We start from the raw sequence: 16,385 nt of genomic DNA on the forward strand, positions 1-16,385 counted from the left end.
AACTATCCTAATCCTTCATCATATGCCACAATGAACAAGGAATAGTTTTCAGTAGTTCAGTGTTGTCAAAAGAAGTGTTCTGAAAACCTAACATGAGTCATCTCATTTCAGAATGGTTTAGAAAGGAAGCAGAAAAATGTTTGGGTGAGGCCTAAGAGTAATAACGTATTACAGGCTGCTTCACATAGGTACATGTACCTATTTTTTTAATCTGAAAAACTCCCCCAGCAGCTCTCATGTAAGTGACAAAAGCTTGAAGCAGTAGATTTATCTATCTTGTCAGCATATGCTTAACTCCCAGGGAGGAAGACATTTCCAGACTTTTACAGAAAGGGTTATGACCTCTTTCAGAAAGCTCATCACTTCATGCATAGGTGTTTGATTCCAGAACAAGATATTTGTAGAAACTTCTATCAATTATAGCTTTACTTAGCAAAACAACTTTATATAGCACTGTAAGAAACGTGACTGCATATGCCCACATATACAGCAAACTACCATCCAGCTACTGCAGTGGAACACCAAAAAGATCACCTTGTTGTAGCTTCTTCATGTATTTGCAGTAAGCATCAGTAGTTACATAGGTTACCTGAGCAGTGACACCTATACTGTTGCATTTACCCTGTGACTGTATTGACTAGAGCACCACAGGTAGGTCCAGACACTGAAAAAACATCCTTAAATTCAGGATACTAATGAACAATACCAATTACTTCCAAATCAGTAGAAGATCGAACTTGATGACAACTTCACTCTAAGAAGGAATGCTCTCTCAAACCTAAACATACACATAGAAAGAATTTTCTGACTAGAAAACACTTTCATATGCCATCTTACAATGGATTAAAAAAAGAAAAGAAAAATCAGAGACAGTGGCATTTATATCAACAGAACTGTATGCCCTGGCTTTCAGTGAACTAGCACAACAGCTACTGTTAGGCAAGTTGAAGTACTTGAGTTTTTCAGTCACGCCTACATTCACTCAGCATCCCCTTACAACTTAGTACAGGACAGTGTGTTGAGACTTGACTTACTAAATTATGATTTACAGTAAAGCACTAAAAAATTCACTGGAAGTTTCAACAAATTTAAGCCAAAATGATACATTTATCTCCTTGGAAAGAGAGCAGTTTTAAACAGTTTTCTGCATTACGTACACAAACCATTTTAAGAAAGCCTAAGCAAGACAAGGGAGGGTAACACAGAAGCATAATCTTAAAGGTTTCTTTACCCAACATCATTATACTGAGAAACCTCCTTTATAGTACACAACTCCCACTCCTGCTTATCAAAACCTTTTCACATGGCTACATTTCTCACTTTATCTGACATACTCTGCACAAACTAATAACCTTGCATGAAATATGCCTTAATAAAAGAGATATAGATTAGAAGAGTAATGCTTGTGTGTTAGATTATACTTTGCTCTGATTGGAAAATCATTTGTCAGCATGGGACTTGAGGAAGGTTTCTCCTAGCCGATCCTGTACAAATACCCATTTTACATTTGTGATTGGAATACTCAAGTTGCTCCCTTATTTTTGTGTTACAGCCATTTACTATACACTTACTGAAGAAACAACCCCTAATACAGGTTCTTAAACACATTAACTCATTCCCTATATTCTTATGACTATGAACAATCATCACCTCAGAAGAGCTTATAGCTCTCTAATCTAATCTTTGAGTAGTTTATTCAAACAAAAAAAAAGAGAGGGAGGAAGCGGGAAGCTACTCACAATAAATCTGTATACTTGATAAGACAGCAAGTAACACATGGAACATGTTTTCAACAATTTTTGAATTACCAGGAAACCACCCTTATGGCTGAAGCCCAAACTTGCTTCAAGCTGAGGGAATATTCAGATCAAATAATGGCTACATGTATCTCACTTTATTATGATTTTAGACAACTACTATGTAGATAGGTAATATTTTGGTCTGGCCTGGTAAGCTATTCTTATGGAACACTAATAGTTTTAGGAGTACTTATTCCAGAATTGAGCCCTATTGTTCTCAGAAGTTAAGTATGAACACCTATAAAATTAATCTGCAGGGCCTTTACCACTTTTATCTGTAACATTTGCACCGTGCACAAGAGGAAACTTTTTTCAAAATCAGAGCTGTATATATATAAGCATGTATGAAATTCACATGCAATTGCATTTATTTATAAGCACGTCTCTAAAGTTTAAGAAGTTTTCAACTCACTTATTTCGCTAGAAACCTGGTCCAGTTTTTCTTTTGATCTGCTGATTAGAACCACCTTCATTCCACGTTTTGCTAACTGCAACAAAACAAAACAAGAGTCATTAGAATAGTCATAAATCACTTCCAAGTTAGTATCCTAATTTAAGGAATTGCAAAATTTATCAACCATCAATCACAGCAATATATGACCAGCAAGTCTAGAAAAATATATTTTTAAATAGAGACATGAAGGAGAAAACCAAGACAAATACTTCCATGCTATTTCTCACTTAATTCTCTTCACACCAAATTTATTATCTTCTCAGTCATCTGATACAGGTGGATAGGCACATTTATGAAATAGAAAACCAACTGCAGATATTTCACAGAACTTTCACACCACCTCTGCAAGTCAGGGCAAAGACATTATTACCCATAATGGAGTTTAACATGCCAAGTTAAGATATCCACGGGTCATTTGAACACCTGTGTTGCAACTCAATACTTCCTTCAGTAAGGCCCCACTCTTACTTTGTGTTAATCAAAGGTATAAAGGTTAAATTATTCTTGTAGCTCTTTTAGGGAAGCTATCTGTGGAACTTAACCTGTGGCCAGTGTACCCTGGTAATCAAAACAGACCCACTGCTGCAAGTTTAAAAATGGCATCTAACAAATCAATTGAAAAGTGTCTCCAGAAATACAGTTACATATCTGAATTACTCTGCAACGAAAACAATGTGACCACTGTAAGTCCCTCTTCCAGAGAAAAGTATAAAAAATGTATCTACAGTTCATAGTGATCTGCCTTTCAGACACTTAACACCTATATATAAAAAACAGGTGTGTTCTCATTGGTCCAATAAAACTCCTTCACTGCCTTAGGAAGCAGTTGAGAATGGCTCTCCAATGGAATGCAAAACAACAACAAAACCAAAACCAAACAAACAAAAACCCACAAAGAAAAAGAAAAAAAAAAGAAAACAAAACGAAAAAAACTCACCCAACCAACAACAACAACAACAAAAAAATCACCCTAAAACCTCACAATATCACAGCACAGGAAAGCAACAACCTGAAGTGACTTAATCTCATCTATCTTTCTACCACAAGTATCCAGAGCAGTAGTGATTCTTCCAGAGTGAGGTATAAGAAAGTTCATCAGTGAACTCCATACTTCACTTTGACGTGTGATCTCTAAGCAGTAGAAATCTCATAGCACATCTCATGAACATAGAGTGAGGTGTGGTGAAACCAGAGATACAATAGGAACCACTAACAAACAGTTGCCAAGTTCAGTTTTACTGGTAACTTAAAAGCTTTCTGTCGAGGAAATGATACAGAGTTAAAAGGATGACTGTCTAAAAGGGATGAATGCATCCAACCTGCAGGTAAACATCTGCCTTACTGGAACACATTTTTCATAAAGCCAACAGTAGGCCTGGAAGGCACTGGGGAGAAGGGCATAACAGCACTCTCATTCCACAGGATCAAGGAAATGAAGGCCCTGATTACCCAATCTGTGAGGACAATCTGACAGTACTCTACTCAGAATCCAAAATAACTGTGGTCCCATGAGGCCAAAAAGCCCCAGAGATCTTCCTCATGGGTGCAAGCTCCAGACTGCTGACATGCAGTTTGCTCTTTGAGCAGTCAAGACCTCTGGGTTCTCAGATTGCTTTAGTAGCTACTTCAACTTTATGGAAGTATCCAGCTGTACTTATCTCAAAAGCCAAGGAAGAAAAGTGATACCAATCCATCCAGTCAGAGGAACCTCACCACATTTAGAGAACTTCCACCACAAGAGCGAGCTTGAGAGAAACCACTGCCATGTTCACACTAAAGGGATGCACTCTGAGAAGTACATCTGAAATCTGGAAATGGAAACCCATTGGCAAGTAGAGTTCTAAGTACAGAGCACATAAAACGGCCAAGGTAAGACCCTGTAACTAGCAACAAATACCACTAAGAAAAGTAATCAAAATTGGAAAAGATACAGCACTCAACAGCAAGTTCAGTTAAGCAGTTTGATGCAACCAGATCAATTTCTGTTGAGCACTTTAACTTCACTGGTAGAGACCTAATTGGTCGAAAGGAAACACAGTTATCAAAAGAGTGATAATGATCCCTGAGATCTCAGTTACCAATAACATTTTATATAAGAATCAAGGAAGACCCACTTGCTTTGTAGATAACCTGCCATTATATTTGTTTCTTTGGCCAATGTCCTTAGGGTCCTGAGAAAGCTGAATGAGAAGACCTTAAAACTAAACATAAAAACTCATGCAAAGCAGCAAATGTTGGGAAGATACTCCTATAGCCTAAAGACTGATGCAAGCAAGAGTCACCATTCTAGCAGAGCCAGTGAACATAGGTGTTTGATTTCTCTAAATGCCATTTTAGCGACTACCACATTTTCCACTTTGGTAGCAAAACATAGCTGCTGTTAAAACCCTTTCTCTCCAGGGTGGAGAAGAATGACAATAACAGCCCACCAAAGCGAAGTTAAAGCTCTTATTAGAGTAGGCATAGCAAGACAATCTAAACATGTGATACTAAACAGATGTGCATAGCAGAGTGCAATGGGATCACAACCTCTAGTTTATCACTAGCATACATCTAAGATTAATTTTAACTAATGATTTTCAAAAGCAAACAGCGGACAATGATAGAGGGGCAATAGTGACTTCTGACCATACCCTTATAAAACGAAACCTTTCACGAAGGGTGGTCTGGTGATGATAAGGACATCAGCGCTGAGAAAAGAATAAACACCTTAATACTGCAAGAGTGTAAAAACTGTTCTTAGCTTGGAAAAGGGAAGTAACCTACAGAGCAGAGCATAACTCAGGAATCCACAAACTCCTAACACTCTTCCATCACCTTCTGGTGAGACCATGTCAAACTTTCAAAGAGGCAATTCTCAACGCAATTCTCACAAATTCCTCCAAGGAGAATGAAGCTGTCTGCATGATTATAATCACAGCCATCAGGGCCCAAGCACCTATATGCCAGTGGCATTTATAGTAACCAGAAGAGAATTTCCAGTAGAAAGCCAAGACTCTGCTCGCAGTCTTCTGAAGATATCTCTAGAGTTAATTTAAAGACTGAGAAGTCTTTTCAGGTATTCCACATTTCACCCTGCATCCACACTTAACTTCATGAAGTATTTTTCATCCATCTAAGCTGTCATAAGATGGATTTGTGTTTTATTCTAAATAAATACATAAGTAACAATGATAAATACAACTTATGAAAAGTGTGTTTCATTCTATAGCCCAAAAATGAGTGTTTGTACCCTTTAGGGTGCTCCGTGCCTGCAGCAGCCACAGCAAACCAGCTGTAACAGGCACTGTTTCCCATCAGTATCTCATACTTGTGATAGCTTTCCTAAGAGGGGTTCGAATGCAGGGGTCTGCCAGCAGCACACATTATGTTCAAAAGCAGCCCAGTTCTTAGAGACATCCAGAGAACATAAGCAAGCTGCAGTTTTATTCACCTCGTAATTTAACATACACATCTTGAAATTAATCTCCCATGATGTTCAGGGGTGTCTCCCACGCCAGAGAACTTTGTCCTGACAGTGCTATGCTGTGGGCACAGTGACCTCCTTCCAGTTGCTCGAGGCAGTTAAATTTAAGTGTTGCATCATTTGCTTCAGTGCCATGTCACTGGAATATTGGGCATGTATGAGCTGCCAGCAATACGCCAGTATCAGGTGCTACTGGGACCAGGCTTAATTCCTTTTGCACCCAGCTCCACTTTCACCCAGTAGGATGAGGTACTACTTTCTGCAAAGTAAGGAATTTGAGGGCTGGGGATGCAGGTGGCAGGGCACATAGGAATGATGGGAAATCTGAAGGGCAAGGATTACCCATGAAGAGGAATGCCACTTTCCCCGCGGGCCTCGCAAAACAAAACAAATAAAAAAGATCAAGAAAAAGGGAATCTCTCACAGCTAATCTCACACAAAGTCATGCTGGTATTTCAGAGAACACAAAAATGAGTACAGACAGGCTTACTTTGATACTAATACTGAGCTGAAAATTATTTTTGCTATAAATTGTTGTAGTCGGCACTATTTGTCATGATGTTCTCTGGGCTTATAGGCTAAATTGCCCCATACTAACAGGCACTTTTTGTCTTAAACAATACATTCCAGTACCATATTTGGAGCCCACATATCCATCAAGAGCGAAAGTACAGCAAAAGAGATAAAGGTAAAACCCAGCTTCAGAGACTTCATGAACTAGGGGAAATAATTGAAACATACTGCTGGCAGCTAGAAATGCCATTTAGTCGGTGCCCAGAAATACCATGAGGAAATACCAAGGGTGGCAAAAGTTAATTATTTTAACAACTAAAAAAGTTAAAAATAAAAACTTAAGGACAAGGTAAGGGCTGAAAATATAATTCACAAATAGAAGAAATTAACAAAAAGGGATACAACTTCTGGCTGATTACCAGAGGAAACCAAGGCAGGAGACCTCTTTCTCCAGAGATATCTGTCAAGATAACGTGAGGTGACATGACCTGCTGCTTGACAGAGTTGACACAGGATGGCATCTTGCCAAGGATCAAGACAGAGTTCAACTGGTAAGAATTCTTACCTCTTCTGCATATGCTTTTCCAATCCCATCAGTAGCTCCTGTGACCACTGGACAAAAAAAAAAAAAAAAAAAAAGAGACAAATCTACGTTAGTTGCTTCACAGTAACTGCAATGGGTGTGTTCATTAGTAAGCTATTAAAGTACTCATTCCAGACAGAAACATCAAAGTCTCTTCAACAGGTATACAACTTTTATTAAATCCCTTAAAGAACTAACACTTAAACCTTTCTATAAGAAAGAAAGGAGAGAAAGAGATGAAGTTAGGAGCTCAACACGCATTTCAAGAATCAGATTCGGCACCCCTTCTCATGCCAGTCCTCTGCCCCAATACACTTCTTCAGAAACTTTGCAGACTAAGATTTCCAATTCATTTAGCTAAAAAGAGCTCATTTATTATTATTAAACCAGCTGTCAACTTAGTTTTAAATATACAGTAAAATAAAAGGTATCAGATTTTAGGATATAGAAAACAGGTTTCTGTTAGTGTTTCTCCAGCAGGTTTCAGATCCCTGTGACCATTGTCCTCACTGGCAGGAAGTATGAGTAACTGATCCAGCCATCACTTGCAAGCTGGGCTTCTAGAGCTTAAACTTTTTCACCCGTGGGTGACTGGATCTGTGTCAAGCTTCAAGTCTTTCTAGGATTCTTTTCCACAAGCTGAGAAGCTCTGAGTGACTCAACATGCCATTAGTTTGACAGATTATTCCAGGGCTATCACCACACTAGTAGCTGATCATCTAGGTAAACAGCAATTCCTCCATCCAGAAACTGCTTTTCTAACTATTTTTTAATCAAGTACCTTCAGCACCACTTCCTTTTTCTCTCAGCTTTTTCTTCGTGCCGAACCAAATGCCTACACCTCACATTATTTAGCTCTCCTGTCTCACCTCATTCACCTGTCTCTGCTCTCACTCTCCAAGTAGCCACAAAATATATCAGATTTTTCTGTCTGTCCTCCTATCAGATCAGAAGAGCTTGGTTTGTTCTTCCACTGCTTATGCTGAATGTAGGCATGGCCAAATACTTGGGCTTGTTTAATGTTTCAGAAAAGTGAACTGTTGAGTGTTGGTTCAACTCCTGGGTCAAACTACCTGAGTGGAACTCATAGCAGACAGAAGTGTCATCTAGCACTGGGGTTCAGTAATAACTTCCCTTTGGGGCACTGGGAGGACATGTGTTTGCAGATGATTTGATTAGTTACTGCCTGCAGATCACCTATAACAGCTGGCAGCAGCCCAAATATTTCTGTTTGAGTAACAACAGCTAGGAAATGCTGCAACCATTTCAGTTTCTGTGCCTGCCAGCTACAAATAAGTGGATGTAATAACAAGTGATTCAACTGCCAGTGAAGGTCCTATTTGAGCTTGAACGGCCAGGCAACAGTTCAATAACAGCCTAAAAAAGCAAGATCCAGGCACGCTCCTGATTTCAAGATTTACAGATGACCATAGATGAAGGTACATACGTATGTTCATCCTACCTGTTTATCCCTTCCCTAGCTTCAAGGTTTATTTGCTGGATGCCGTAGCTCCAGTGAGATAAGGATATGCATGCACACTGAACACACAGGATGCTCTGGCTAGCAAACAGAGCTCTAGCTGCTGCACTGTTAGCATCAGTGAACTTTACTAGGAAAACTGTGCCACACTGTTTTGCCACTTCCTATACAGACACCATTAGGGAAGTCTGAGTAACAGTTTTGTCACAGAAATAAATCCATGTATAGAAAGGTGAAGCAAGGGTCCAAATGACCAATAAAAAGCAGACGTTAGGGAAGAAATCAAGAATACATTCCCAGGAGTCCACTTCCTGCAACCAAACTCGTACCAGTATCGTTACCCATTCAGCCAGAAAGCACCACAGTCCTGCAGGACAGCACCACCCCTTTAGTTCAAGGACTAACAAGCTTCAGTTTCAGCCTTGCTGATCTTACATTTCACATTATGCATTATCACACAAGTCAATATTGCTTCAGCAAAACAATGAAACAAATAGGAGAACCGTGAAAACACATACCAGGACCACTTCCTGTTAAACTCACAACAGTAGCTGGACAAGTTCTAAGCTGACCCAATCTGGAAAACATTCAACTTCAGTGACTTGGTGAAAGGGGTTGTTTCCTTCACTATAGTTAGTGAGGCACCTAAAGAAGAGCCATTCCCTATAACACATATCATTTCTCGTCCTTCCAATTCACAATTTATGGACTTAATGGTTTTTTCTCAGATAACAAGCTCAGCATTTTGAAATACTGTTTTCTGACACTGCAAGTTGTCCCACTTCTAGCAACTGCAGCCAAGAATGCAATACATGCTCCATGAGGCAGTGACTCCAAAAAGTACCTGTGGCCCTTTAAAGGCTTAGGAAGGTACAAGTAGTTTCAGTCAAGAATATTTACTCATTTATTGAATCCATTGCTTAGGTAAATGGTAATAGAATCGGCTGCAGCACAAGACATAGTCTGAAGATCAAGGATTTCTAACTGAGGTGGGAGTGAGTAAAGGATGTTTCTTTACCCTTTATAGAACCTACTTCAGACTAAAATAACCTGTAGTCCAGAGGTTAAAGTACCCTCCAGAACAGAAGAAATTTTAAAAATTCTAATGTACATAAAAAAATCACAAAATTCCCCCAGGAAAAAAAAAATGTGCTTGAGCTATCACCTACAGAAACAGACTCCTAGCTGATACACATTACTGTTTTGCTTCTGCTGCACATGAAAGTATAAATCAGAATAAAGTATGAAGCTAGTTTTTCTTAACAATGAGAGAACTCCTCACAAGACAACACTAATACCATTGTTTTATTAGTGGTTCCATGTGGAGAAGGATATTGTCTTCTGCTCCAACCTCCCACACCATCTGGAAGAACAAACACGGTACAAGGACAGCTTTCCAACATATAACCTTTTTTCAGGCCACACTTCTCTTCCTAATGCCCTTCAAGACAAGCCACCTGGCTCAGCTCCCTCCCATTCTAAGCTAAAGGATTTCCCACCAGCAGCTGCATTGGTGCAGAGGCCATTGAGGCACCAGTGAACTGCGACGGGAAACGTACACTAACACAGACCTGTCCTGCTGCTGACCAGGAGCACCCAGTTCAGTCAGGAAGCTCTGGTTACTACCCATTTATGGAATCCTAGTGAGTAGTTTGGTGGGTCAGAAAGGCTGCCCTGACAGACATCTGCCAGAGCAGAAGCAAAACTTAGACCCTACGTTGTAAAGGTACAGAAAAGAGGTGGGGTGAAGACAACCCAACATCACAGAAGTCAAGATTCAGCCACCTTATCTTCCTCCACATTTTGCATTACCTAAATTTGTACATTAGCAAGTCACTTATAATTTTCATGCTGATTACATTCATCTCTAGTTTCCATACTGGAGCCAAATGTTGCAGTTTTAACTCCAAAGCTGTGTCAATTTAACTAAATTTCTACTATCAATTTGATGTGCCGAAGCTAGTTTAACTCCAAGTGTGGATTAAGCTTTTGAATTCTGTTTCTTCTGCAACTGCCTTCCAACAAAAGTTACAAACTGCAATTGGCAGAGCTTAGGGAAGGCAAAGTAAGTAGGATAGGAATAAGTTATGGTCTGTACAAGAAAGCTGCACCAGCTCCTAAGTGTGATTATACACATTTATTCAGTAGTCAGACTAACTGTAGTAGCTTCCCACTTCAGCCATCTGCTGTCTCCGGAAGAGAAGCAAGAAGAGTGCCCAGGCAGCTCATGTGTGAGCCCACCAAGTAAATGTTTGTCTGAATGGAAGCTTATACTGAAGCATCATCTGATTTTTGACAAAGAAGTCAACACCCATCTTCACCTTTTCCCCTACAGGCCCTGAAGTCAGGGGATGAAAAACAAGGAAAGTAACATGGCAGTAACATGACATTCTCTGAAAACAGTTAATTCTTAATAAACCAATACATGTACTTGCATTGAAGTGGAGATGTTCTACCCTGGAAAGCTACCACTAGCCAGACTTTCAGGAGCTCTAGACACAAGGTATTTTGCAAAATAATTAGACAGCACCATCTCATAATGTGCTTTTTTGGAAGTAGTATATGTACAAGTAGAGAGTTGACACATACAAAACTACATTATCTTTCCTCAGTTCCAAAAAACCTGCCTAAAAGCTCCTGCTCTGAGTCAAGAGTCCACACAGCCTGGCCCCAGTGAGTCCAGCACACTGAAAGGAACAACTCCTGCTCTTCTCGATAATGACACTTCGGATAAGACTGGTTTCATCCTCTAGTCCTGGCTTTCATTTCAGTTTTGCATGAACAATCTTATATTCCAACTGATCACACACTGTTCAAAATGGTAGACAAGAAGTTGGAAAACATCTATAATCACTCATGCTAGCCAGTAGTGTACTAGTATAAGCAACTTTGAATCCATCAATGCTTTGGATACAACAGTAGTGTGCAAAACCAAACATTCAGTGAAGTATCAAGGTCTCCAAACAATGAGAGCAGTATGGGGCATCATCTGCTCACACTGCTGGAGGAGGTTATGCCATCTGTAGGCTGTAGAGATTTCAACTACCATTGTTTTTATACAACTCATCAGCACAGGGACCCAGATCAGCAGTTACATTTTTTATTATGGTATTACCCTTAATACATCATGTAATTATTTCCATAAATCATAAAAATCTTCACCTTAGGACAGTATAGTATTTTTGCTCTAATGAGTATGCCGCAATTTTGCTTCCTATATGGTGTGGGAAGAGAAAAAAAAAAAAAACCACACAAGAAACCCCTCCACTTTGAGTTTACTTACACATCTCTGACCTCTTACAGTGATCTCCTAAACTTAAGATGCAGCTACAGAGGCATCCACCACAGCCTCTACTACTGGAATAGTTATTGACAGGCAACTCACTAATCCTCTACACCTTAATACCACCTAGCTACCTCACCTCCTAGGGTTTCACAGCTTTTGTCATATATACAACAGATATGACGCTGTTCATAAGCATTGGCAACATTTCCTGTCCAGTACCAAACTCAGGGCAACCCTTGACAAACATAGGGTTAAAAAAAGTTAAAAAAACCTCACCAGTCAGTGAGATGTGTCATCTTGCACTGTTATTAAAAAACCATAAAGACCAAGCCTATGGAACATGTGTAACGAGCCAGTGACTTTAGTCTAGAAAATTAACATGACCAGTAGTACATGACTTCAGGGAATAAAAATGTAGACTCTTTTCGAGAAGGCTTACAGAGGGGTAAATAAGAAAATGTTTCCAATAGCACCTGCATCCTTCAGAAATCCCACAACACAAGAGATAAAGTACCACCAATGGTGTGGGGAGCTTACATGTTCTTTGTGCTTGTAAGAAGAAACAGCCACTGTGTTACCAAATAAGAGGTCACCTAGAAAATATTCACCACCTCCTAAGAGGTATACTGGATAAACACTCGTCGCTGTTAAAAAAGGGACTACCATTCCAGAGCCAGGCAAAAGCTGCACCCAGCACCCCATGACAGTCTGTTTTGTGACTGAAGTGAATATTCAAGGCCCAGAAAGAACATTTTAACCTGCTTTTTATGCAGGTAGGTCATCTTAAAACAAAAGCAAAGAATGGTGCAGTAAAGCATAAGGCAGGCATGTAGAAATCATCTCCTCTCATGATGAGAGCAAGGACCAGCATTGACACAGGGAGAAGAAGCAACAGCAAGCATAGAAAATTCTACTGCAGTTCTGCAGAGCAATCGCTCTGAAACAAGATTATAGATTCGTGACTCCCCATCTCAAGGTTAGACTACAGTGGAAAAAAACGCTTAAGGAGATCAAGACTGCCTTCAGATACAAACACACGTTTTCCACAGCAAAATAAACTTACGAGATGCCTAATGCAGATAAAGCACAGAATACTTTCATCCATATTGCCTCTGGCAAACAGCACCAGGTGTACTTCTTGCACTGCTTTGACTACCTGCACAATGAAGCTAACAACTATTATGCATGTTCCCTACTAGTCTCTTCAAACAACAAATTCATTTTGGTTCAGCCATCTTACTGTGTTCATTCAGAATAACCCAAGTTTTTAGGCAATCTTTCAGTGTACTGCAGATGCACTCATGCATATCACCTACTTAGGAAGGAGAACTCAGGCCATTACCAATGTTATTCCCCCTAGACAGATGTGGGTCCAGCAATTTGGGAATACCTATACTCTTCCTGTCAAAAAATTAAGCTAACTAACAGATCTCAAGGAGGGTAGCTTAGCTACATTTCTGATCCCCTGAGAGGCATTGAAATTTGATGTCAAAATGGCCACTGCAGAGCTAGTGTCTCTGCTACATCCCTCATTCACAGAGAAGAGCCATTCCTGTCCTGCAAGACTGAGTCTAGCTACGAGCAAGGGTCTGTCACAGCACAGTATCCAGCTGTAGCACACAACATAAAGAATAAACTAGGACCCTATGTATCTTGTTAAAGCAATACAGTTGAGAGAAACTTCACAGCACAGCTAACCTTAGCATAGGTTTAAAAGTACAACACATAAATAACTGAAGACTTGAGATTCTTCTGCTACGAAACATGGAGGCTATATTAAGAATATGACAGCTCCTGGGGAAAACAAAAGCTGGCAAGGGGAGAAAAGACTATCCCTGCTTGGCATCAAGCAGTGCTTCATTTATTACAGATTTATATAAATCATTGGCATTTGACCAATACCAAGCTTCTAGATTATCTCCAGCCAACAAAAGTACTTTAGTCTGTGCTGGTTAAAAATACTCTACTTTTTGTCCTCAGCTTGCTAGGAACGGCTATTTTTAGTAAGAGTCCAATCAACCTTATCAAAATCAAGCATCAAAAATAGATTGGAGAAACACTGGAATCATATGCTATTTTTAGCTGCTGTCTATCCCTGCTGTTACCCACAAATTCTGACTGCACAGACCATGCATGAGTGCTTAGTTATTCTAGGCAGATCTTAGTCGTGACCCTTTTTTTTCCCTGAACACCTGAATGCAGAAAACACTCGATTGATTAAAGATTAATACAGCCGCAAACCATGACAGCTGCCTTTCGTCTGAGTGCTTTTGGGGAGGGGGAGAATATGGGATGACAGAGAGCTTGCATCAGTATTCCTCTTGGGAATCTATTACATGGAAAGAATATTGCTATTTCAATTCCCTTTTGTTGCTAAAAATAGCAGCCCCAATTGATTCAAGCAAACAGGGCACCGGCTTAGCAATGCCAAATTTAGAAACCACTGAAGTCCCAAAGAGTGAACGCTAACGCAGCCTAACACATGCCAGCTCATATTTAACAAAGAACAAAGAAGATAAGCATGCTGGCTGCAAGTTAATAAGACAGCAGCAACTCCCTGCATTTTTATTAAATAAAATCAGAAAACTCAGTGCAAAAAATAAGACAAACTTCACATCTATTCTCAATTTAACTGCTGAAATAGGAAGCCTCATCAGAAGGATCTGTACGCTGAGCTGGAATCCTAGAAATTCTGGTTTGTTTCTTTTTTCTTTGTTTTTTTTCATATAAAGAGGGGTTTTTTCTGCACAAAAGAGCTAAGACGTAACGGTCAGGCTTTGAAAAGATAGGCTACAGACAAAGGTTCAGTTCCCAGAACCGAGCACTTACTTGGTAACAGCTTGTGTCTAGGAGCTAGGACTGTGGGTAGAAAAATATTCTATAAATATCACAGCACTGACAAGTTCCCGTTTCACCCAGAACTACAGCAAGAAAGGGTTTTGGGCAGTTCATTCGCAAGATTCTTTAGACTTGAGAGCTAGAAGCAATCTAGAAATCCCAATGAGAAAAGCATACTGAAGAGTTCATGAAAGTCACGGGCAATCCTTAAGCAATATCAGTTCCATTTGCCTCTGTGGGAGCTCTGCCAGTTCCAGGCTGGTTGTCCTTTATGTACCTATATTCAAGTCTTTGCCATGAGATCTTTTTCTCCTGTTAGTCAAGGGCTGCTGTGTTACGGACATGGGAATCTAGGAGGAGAAGGGGAATTCCATCATCCTATTCAGAAGCCCCCACCGCATTCTTGGCTGCTTTCAGGCTTTTGATCCAGAAAATGTCAGGTGAAACCAAGAGTGCCGTGAACTTAACTTCTGCAATATCAACGAAATTGTTCTGATCACCTGCTCAAGTCAGTTCAAGTTGAACTGAGGATTTGCAAGGGCTACAGCTGCCTTGTGCTCTATAAGACTCTACAGTAATAGTTACTGCATAGTATTAATGTTTGGCAAAACCAGTCTCTCGTGTGTTCATCATTGTGAAGTACATGACAGATACTGACTGTCATGGCAAGTACGACCAGGCCAAAAACCCACATGCATAGGGGTCGTTCAAATTACCATTTCTGGTTCTTCCTGCCTACAGGAAAGGGCAAATTCAACATGAACACTATGAAGATCAGATATCTGATGATTGGCACCATCTGAAGGCTTTCAGTATGTTTGCCACTGGAAACAAGCCTAGGTAAGTTACTTTTCTGAGAAGGAACTAAGCAGCCAGTAGAAGAGCCTCTGGGTTTGGAGCTCGCAAATCTGAAAGAAGACTCTACTAAGAAGTCACTAGAATAAATTTCAGATTTTTTTTTTCCTCTTTCACTGTGGCTGGCAGAAAAATAAATTCAAGTCAGTGATGTGGCAACAAAGAACCAAAACTTGCAAGCAGAAGAGGATAACAAGTAATTTGGCAAGCTATGAGCATATTCAATTCAAGTCAAAGATATGCAAGGTGTCCGAATAATTGTGAGCATAGAAAAAGGGGAGACTGGGATAAAATGCAGCACCCATTTTTAATCAAAAGACAAACTGAGACAAACTTCTAAAAGGTGTGATCAGTTTAGACAAGAATAATGCTCCAGACCCACAAGGCAAAAGAAAAACATTTTATATGATGATCATAAGGAACTACAACTGTGAAGGTGATTGCTACCAACCATAAGAATCTTAGAATATCATCAGAAGCTACCTGGAGAGGCAACTACAACAGTTCAGACCAAAAAAAGGAACTTTATCAGGATAAACCCAAATCATTACTTATAGTCCTCAGGGACTGATCTCAGCACAAGTCCTGTTCAGCATTTCTGCTAATGACCACCACACAAAGATAGAAATGCTTTATGAACTTCAGAGACAACCTAGCTAGTGAAAAGGATCACAGTGTCACACTACAAAGGATCAGATGGCTCTACAGACCAAAGGAATAAAAACATAATATTGCCAGATATTACACAGTGACATAGTGGTACCAAATATCAAGGTATGCACTTGAGACTAACTTCATTTAGAGTTGAGGTGACCATCGTAAGCAGAGGAAAAAAGCTACCTGGGATGCAGCAGCTGCATATAAAATGGTCTGTACACTGCCATTCTGATGCAGCTATGAAGGCAACTTACATAATTACTGAGGTGCTTCCCATAGTAATAGAAAACAATAATAAATTAAGTAATTTAAATGGGAACAGCAAGAAAAGAAAAAAGGAAAAGGAACTGCTAAGATGATTAAGAGTCATCACTTCTAGGAGATGAGTTTAAAAGGAGTTTGTTTGCTCTTTATAAGTTCATGTAGTATATCACCAGGAAAAGGAAAAGTTTAA

The 16,385-nt window shown here is 39.7% G+C and overlaps 1 protein-coding gene across 1 annotated transcript in view; it reads right to left on the reverse strand.

Moving 5' to 3' along the window:
• The window catches only part of HSD17B12 (hydroxysteroid 17-beta dehydrogenase 12), an 85,010-nt gene that overhangs the window by 44,488 nt on the left and 24,137 nt on the right, over nucleotides 1-16,385 (reverse strand). The window contains 2 exon segments of the mRNA XM_050335275.1: nucleotides 2,212-2,287; nucleotides 6,798-6,844. Of these exon segments, the coding sequence (XP_050191232.1) occupies nucleotides 2,212-2,287; nucleotides 6,798-6,844 (123 nt within the window).

Source organism: Myiozetetes cayanensis, unplaced genomic scaffold (genome assembly GCF_022539395.1).
Source record: "Myiozetetes cayanensis isolate MyiCay16 unplaced genomic scaffold, myiCay2020 scf6-25, whole genome shotgun sequence".
Taxonomy (NCBI): domain Eukaryota; kingdom Metazoa; phylum Chordata; class Aves; order Passeriformes; family Tyrannidae; genus Myiozetetes; species Myiozetetes cayanensis.